At 36.5% G+C, this 6,863-nt stretch overlaps 1 protein-coding gene across 1 annotated transcript; it reads left to right on the top strand.

The window, feature by feature from the left end:
- Window positions 1–5,134: 5,134 nt before the first annotated feature.
- On the top strand, window positions 5,135–6,070 carry LOC148532400 (olfactory receptor 5I1-like). Its single transcript, XM_088467918.1, has one exon. The coding sequence runs from the start codon at window positions 5,135–5,137 to the stop codon at window positions 6,068–6,070; it is 936 nt and encodes a 311-aa protein (XP_088324044.1).
- Window positions 6,071–6,863: the final 793 nt, after the last annotated feature.

Below are 6,863 nucleotides of genomic sequence, written 5' to 3'. Positions count from 1 at the left end.
CTAGAGTGTAGGCCTTTCAAAGTTTTTGGGGAAGGAATTTCCATAGAATTGGAAATGCAAACTAAAAGCTCAACCGCTAGATGAATTCAGGAAGATTCTAGGTACTTCTAATAGCCCTTCATATATAGATCACAATAATTGAGTGGGGCAGTGAGGAATCATAACCTGCTTTAGTTACATTGGGCTCTGGTTATGTAGGGCTCTGAAAGTCAGTAAGCCAAGCATGAAATGGTTTCTCCATCCTACAGGCAACCAGTGATGGGAGTAGAGAATGGGTGTTATGTTGCTGCATTTGGTATTAGCTACAAGTGGTGCAATTATTTTGTTAGGAAACCCAGGTAGAGGGCACTGCAGTAATCTAAGAATGATTATACAAATGCATGTATGACTTTAAAGAAACAATATATGGCAACATATACAATTCAGGCGCACAGAAACTAATTTTTCTGTGCGGCCTATGTCACCGAGTTGACACTGGCACTGGTACACTAGGTAGCATACACTATAAACTGGAATACATGCTGCCAAAATTACGCAAGCAGCTAAAAGAAACAAAGAATAATAACTTAAGAGCTGCTCAAATAATTAGTTAATCTACTAAACTCACTTGATCTGACTACAAAATGGAAATCCTGAAAACAATGGAAATCCTGAAAACATGGTCAATTCACACATTAAATATGCCTTAAATGGCTGATAGTAATAAACATAGATTAACTACTACAGATAAAGAGTGCTGTATATATAAAATATGACAATTTATTACACAATGAAGCAATGAAATTAAATTATAAATATAAATGAATAAAATGCTAAAAATTGACATACACACATGTAAAAAAATACAAAACTGTTGTAGTGTTTAAAGTAATGGCTCACTAGAATATAATAGCTATATAAAAAAGCACCTCTGCTGTAGGTGTCACTATTTATAATGCATAGTGTCCATCCATTTTATAGCTCCATCTCCACAAATTAATTAGTGCCATCCAATAGGTTAAATAAGATAGATGATAAAATCTTTCTAGTGGTTTAAGCAGTACCAGCTATAATGATAACTAATATTCAGAAATGCTTAGAATCATCTGCACCATGATATTGATTTGTTTGTAACCTTCAGATTGTATAGTTTATGTCCGAATCTCCACACAGTTCAATATCATGTGTAGCAGGTTATCAGCCTGAGCTATTTTATCAGTCCATAACAAAAGGTTTGTAACAGTATACAGTATGTTTCTGTTACGATGTTTCCACATAAAGTCTGTGTATATGTATACAGGTGTTATGCTTAGCTCACCACAATGATGGAATGGTGATAGCTTACTGCCGGCCAGAAAAAAAAGAGGGTATAGCCACCTGTCTGTGTGGATCAGACCAGGCTCCATAATCATCGGACATGGTCCTCCTTGTGTTGTTTAAAATCCTGTCTGTGGACATCAATTCCTTGCTGAAGTGGATTATAGCTGGAGCATAAAAACAGTTTATAGCAGTCCAGGGAGATCCCTTATGCATTTCTCTGCTACAGGTAATGGCAGTTTTGTCAATAAATTGTCATATTTAATATATAAAGCGCTCTGTGTCTGAAGTTGTCAATCTATATGTATTACTATCAGCCATTTAAAGCATTTTTCATGTGAGTATTGACCATGTTTTCAGGCTTTCCATGTATGACTTTAGGCAGATCTTCTTAGAGAATTAAGTGCTTGATACTGGCTATGTTCCTCAGATGAAAGAATGAGGATTTGATTGTGGCTGATAACTGATATTTAAGTGTCAAGCTACTATCGAGGACAACACCAAGATTCTGCACATGTTCAGTATTTTGTAATTCTGAATTACAAGTGTAAATCCAGTTGGTTGGCTATGCTGAAGTCTTGTCTTTTGATGGTGAGCTCATATCATAAGGACTTTTGGGCCTGCTCAGAGATCCATTGAACATACATCTCCAAGTTTTCTGGGTCTGCACCTGTGGAGGACCCATTCTGTGCAGAACAGTTTCTGTGATTATGCTCACAGACCCCCACAAGCTGCTGCATGATTGACATGCTGTGGCATTTGGGGGTTGGAGCAGGGCATGGCTGGTCACCATTCCTGAAAATGGTGTGACAAAGCCAGGGTCCACATCAGTGGATACAGATTCCTGGCCTCTTACATAACCAGCACCTCGTAAGGGTGCGGGTAGCTTCAGCTTCAACAGCCTGACCAAAGGAGTTACCATTGGTCATATTGGTTGCAATGGTGATCCAAGTCTGCAACGTCGATTGCAGTGATGCATTTGAAAATACAGCAAGGAGGTGTATTTGCATCAGAGATGAACTGATTTGAACAGCTGCTTGTGTGCAGTGCTGAAAATCTGTCCATCTTTGAATCAGGCCCTCTGTTTTATCAGAATTCAGTTGCAACCAACTAGCACTCATAGATTTCTGGAGCTCAGCTAGACAGCAATTTCGGGTTTTTATGGGTTTCTCAGGACCTAGAACCAAGAACAGATACAGTTGTGTATTATCTGCATAGCAGTGATAGACCAGGCCATAACATCTGATTATTTAATTCAGTGGTAGCATGTATACTGCACAAAGCATGGTAGATAGTATAGAACACTGTGGACACCATTTGGCAGTGACACTTTTGATGATGTGTATATTCTAGAAGAATATCTATGTGACCTTTTACTCAACACTACTCAGGGCAAAAACTGTTCCAATTTGTAAAAAACTTTAGGGTTCATTTTCAATTTATGGAAAACAGGAGTAATTGCACATGGAGCAATGGGCCTTATTCATCAAAGATCACAATTGTAAAGCTGCAATTGGATCACCATTGTGACTATCATAACCATCGATGGTCACAATGGTGGATGGTGCCAGCCGGCCAGACAGCTAAGTAAGCCTCAGATGGCAATGGATGATGCCAGCCGGCCAGACCGCTAAGTAAGAATTCAGATGGTAATGATTTTGATCAGAGGATTTCTTGTGGAGTTAATGGAGAGGTAGGATGGACACAGAAATCTTCAATCTGCTGTTATAAATTACTAATATATATAATTGCAAACCTGGCCAGTAAGGTTCTGAAGATGATTTTGGAGACCTTATACAGTACAACCTACTCTTGAAAGTGTAGGTGTTGCTAGATCATTGCAAAATTACCTCCGAGGTTCTTTTGTAACTGATATTTTATCAGAAAAGTAAAGAAGTCATTTTCAAAGCCTGTGCACAAGCAAAAAATAATCCAGGGTTCAGGGCCACAGAATGCTCAGTATCTAATAGGATAGTTCTAAACTACTCTCAACAGTTTGTAGCCCATGAAAGGAGCTTTCACTGCAGACAATATGAAGCATTATTTTCTGCTGTTTCTACTTTCTTTGCAACTACAGTAGATCAGTTATCACACTCATAACAGCAACTAAGGACCACCATGGACTATTGCAAATATCTTCTCTACTCTAAATCTGCTACTGACAGCCCAATCATAATGATGGAGAAAAGGAACTAACTATCAAGATCCATTCTACTTGTCTTTCAACCAGACATGATAAAAAATAAAAAAAGTTAAAATCTAAAGCTAGATTCCAAGCATAGTCTTGCTGTTTCTTTGTGTTATCTTATTATCATATTGTTAAAGAAGCTTTTTTAACTAAATGGGTAGTTTTGCTACACATATGCTTTGATTTAGCAATTTTAGTTTGCTCAAAGAGCCAATGTTTGAAACTTGTATGGGTTAATATGATTCTCCACAATTCATATGCGAAAAAAATGTGGTAATCACTTTTAAAAGCTGAATGGATAAACTTAATAATACAAAATGTTTTCCATAGACCTACTCTTGGCTTTCTTAAATATAAAAAGTTAAGATTCATAATAGTTTTAGGCAAATATATGCTCCAATATAACCACCAATATAACCGTTGCTTTCTTTACAAATCATTATAAACGTGTTTCATTTGGTGTGTTTCCCAATTTCAAGCTAATTCCTGCGGGTTGTGTGATTTGTTTACCATGCCTTCCTCAAGGGGTTACAAAAAAATATAGGGAATTGAAAACATCATCAAAAGGTCCCCAAAAGTCTAATTCCCTCTACTTCACCGACTGTGTAAATGGAAGACCAAAAATTATTCATTTTTTTGAATGAAAGATTTCCCTCTTGATCCTCAGCACAAGTTCCATCCATTATTTGATACAGTATGTATTTGTTTATTATCATTGTAATTGAATATGTGTCTTACTGTAAGGACATTCATATTTTATTGTTTAATATATCTATGCAATTATTTTATTGTATTTCTTGGCAATGTGTAATTCACAATATTTACATAAAAGTACAAAACATTTTCCTACTATTGTAACTGAGCATGAGTCTTACTGGAAGGATATACATGTATATATATATATATATATATATATATATACATACATATGTATATATATATATATATATATATATGTATTTATATATATATATATATATATATATATATGTGTGTGTGTGTGTGTGTGCGTGTAATTCTTTTATTGTAGTTCTTGAAAATAATATATAATTCACAATCTAAACCTAACAACACTACACATTCTCATGTGTATCACAATTACTTTTATGTGTGTGAATGCAGTTAGGTAGTGTCTACACAACAAGTTATGAATGTATCCCTCAGCAATACTAGCTGTACTAGAAGGCTTATCAATACATTGCATATAATATATTGGTATGGGGAAATCTGGCAAAACAGTGGTTGTTGCTTTAGGAGGGAATGTATATATATATATCAAATCACTAGTGCACTTTGTTTTACTTAAATTAAACCACCTGGAATTATAGATGAGTGGTTCAGATTTGACTCGGCTTTTTCCTCCAAATTATCGCAAGCTTGCATCTGAAAATGAGGCAAAATGTCATCTTTCATGGACATCTTCGATATGCTGTGTGTTTTATTGCCTTGTTTTTAGATCCAAACAAGCCAAGTCAAATATGAACTGCTCATCTCTACCTGAAATGCTTATAAGTCAGACAGAAAAATAATGCTGAATTATGTATCTAATAAATATATTCGTCCAGAATGTAATATATTATGTACAAGTTTCTAAATAATGTCATTTTTCCTATTCTGTTGTAGGATTATATGTAGGTTAAAACTTATAAGATGTACAATGGATCCATTATATCTGAATTTATTCTCCTTGGACTCTCCAATGTTCCAGAACTGGACATTATTTTATTTTCAATCTTCCTTCTTATGTACATAATATGTATGACTGGAAACCTTGTTATAATCATCATAACAAATATAGACCCAGCACTAAACAGTCCAATGTACTTTTTCCTTGGTAACCTATCTTTTTTAGATGTATTGTGCACAACATCTACTATTCCCAAAATGTTGGTCAATTTCTTTTCTGAAAGTAAGGCAATATCATTCCATGGATGTGCTATTCAAATGTTCATATTCACTGCTGCTATGGACTCAGAGTTTATCTTACTAACGCTTATGTCAATAGATCGATACTTGGCCATCTGCAATCCACTGAGGTACAAGACTATTATGAGCCAAAAATCCTGTTATTGTATGTCTGGCATTGTGTGGACTTTTGGTTTTTGTAGTTCTACTTATCACACATCAAGCACATTTCATTTGTCATTTTGTGCATCCAATAAGATAAATCATTTCTTTTGTGAGATCCCACAATTGCTGGCACTATCTTGCACCGATACAAGTATAAATGAGTTAGTTCTTATTGTCACAGATGTTGTTTTGGGAGTATTTTGCTTTCTTTTTATTTTTGGGTCCTATTTGTTCATCATTCTAGCAGTATTAAAAATACGTTCTGCTGAAGGGAAAATGAAAGCTTTCTCTACTTGTGCCTCTCACATTACTGTTGTGTTATTATTTTATGGTACATTAATCTTTGCCTACTTTAAACCCTCAACTGGAAATGCTTCCAACATGGACAAAGCAATTGCTGTTCTCTACACTATTGTTATACCAATGCTAAACCCTATATTATATAGTTTAAGAAACAAGGAAGTAAAGGATTCTGTGCAAAAAGTTATATTTAGAAAAGTGCTTGTAAGTTATTAGTTACATGGATTCTACAGTATCCAAAACACTGTTGACTTTTTGACAGGGTGGCTTCTGTGAAGAGAATAAGCTTAAAAAATTAAAGAGAGTTTCCTGGCCATGTCATCATAACATTAATAAAGTCATTCAATAATGTAAGATTTGTTTAGGATAGATTTAAGGAAACTTTGTTATCACATTCTGGACCTCATGCAGAGTCAGTCGTTGCAGCCGCACGGTCGTACACCACCGATGTTCGTTAAACTGTGCATGCGTAAAGTTCGCAATGCATGTGCGCAAACTAGCTGCTACGATCTGAAATATCTCTCTCCTTGAACACAGCCAGGTCGGTAGTTTGAGTGACAGAATGATGCGTTTGTGGGTGGTAACAGGGGAAGGTGCTTGAAAACGGGGGTGTGGAGATCCGAACGCAGGCGTGCCTAATTATACGAACGGCGTTTTATGGGAGTGGATAATTAACAAAGTAGTGTCATGGCACATGTGACATGGGTGGTTTGTACACTGACCTGATCGTAGTGCTTAAGAGAGGGTATGGTCAACCTTAAGCTCTACGACCAGTTCCGATGGTTCCCGATGGTCTCGATTAATCCTTATATGCCCGGAGATGACATGTAATGCGTACAAGAAGGGGGCATTTTTTTTGTCTTACGGCCGCATCCTCCCCTAGGTCGGCCAGCTAATGAACCGATCTTAGGGACGCATCTTGCAAGTGCATCATTTGCATATCTGGCCCCTTTTCCCTTACGACTGTGCGGCCGCAACGACCGACTCTGAATGAGGTCCTCTGTGTGTG

The sequence above is a fragment of the Taudactylus pleione genome, unplaced genomic scaffold (genome assembly GCF_031769625.1).
Source record: "Taudactylus pleione unplaced genomic scaffold, aTauple2 ptg000078l, whole genome shotgun sequence".
Lineage (NCBI taxonomy): Eukaryota > Metazoa > Chordata > Amphibia > Anura > Myobatrachidae > Taudactylus > Taudactylus pleione.
This window is presented reverse-complemented; position numbering and strand designations above follow the sequence as displayed.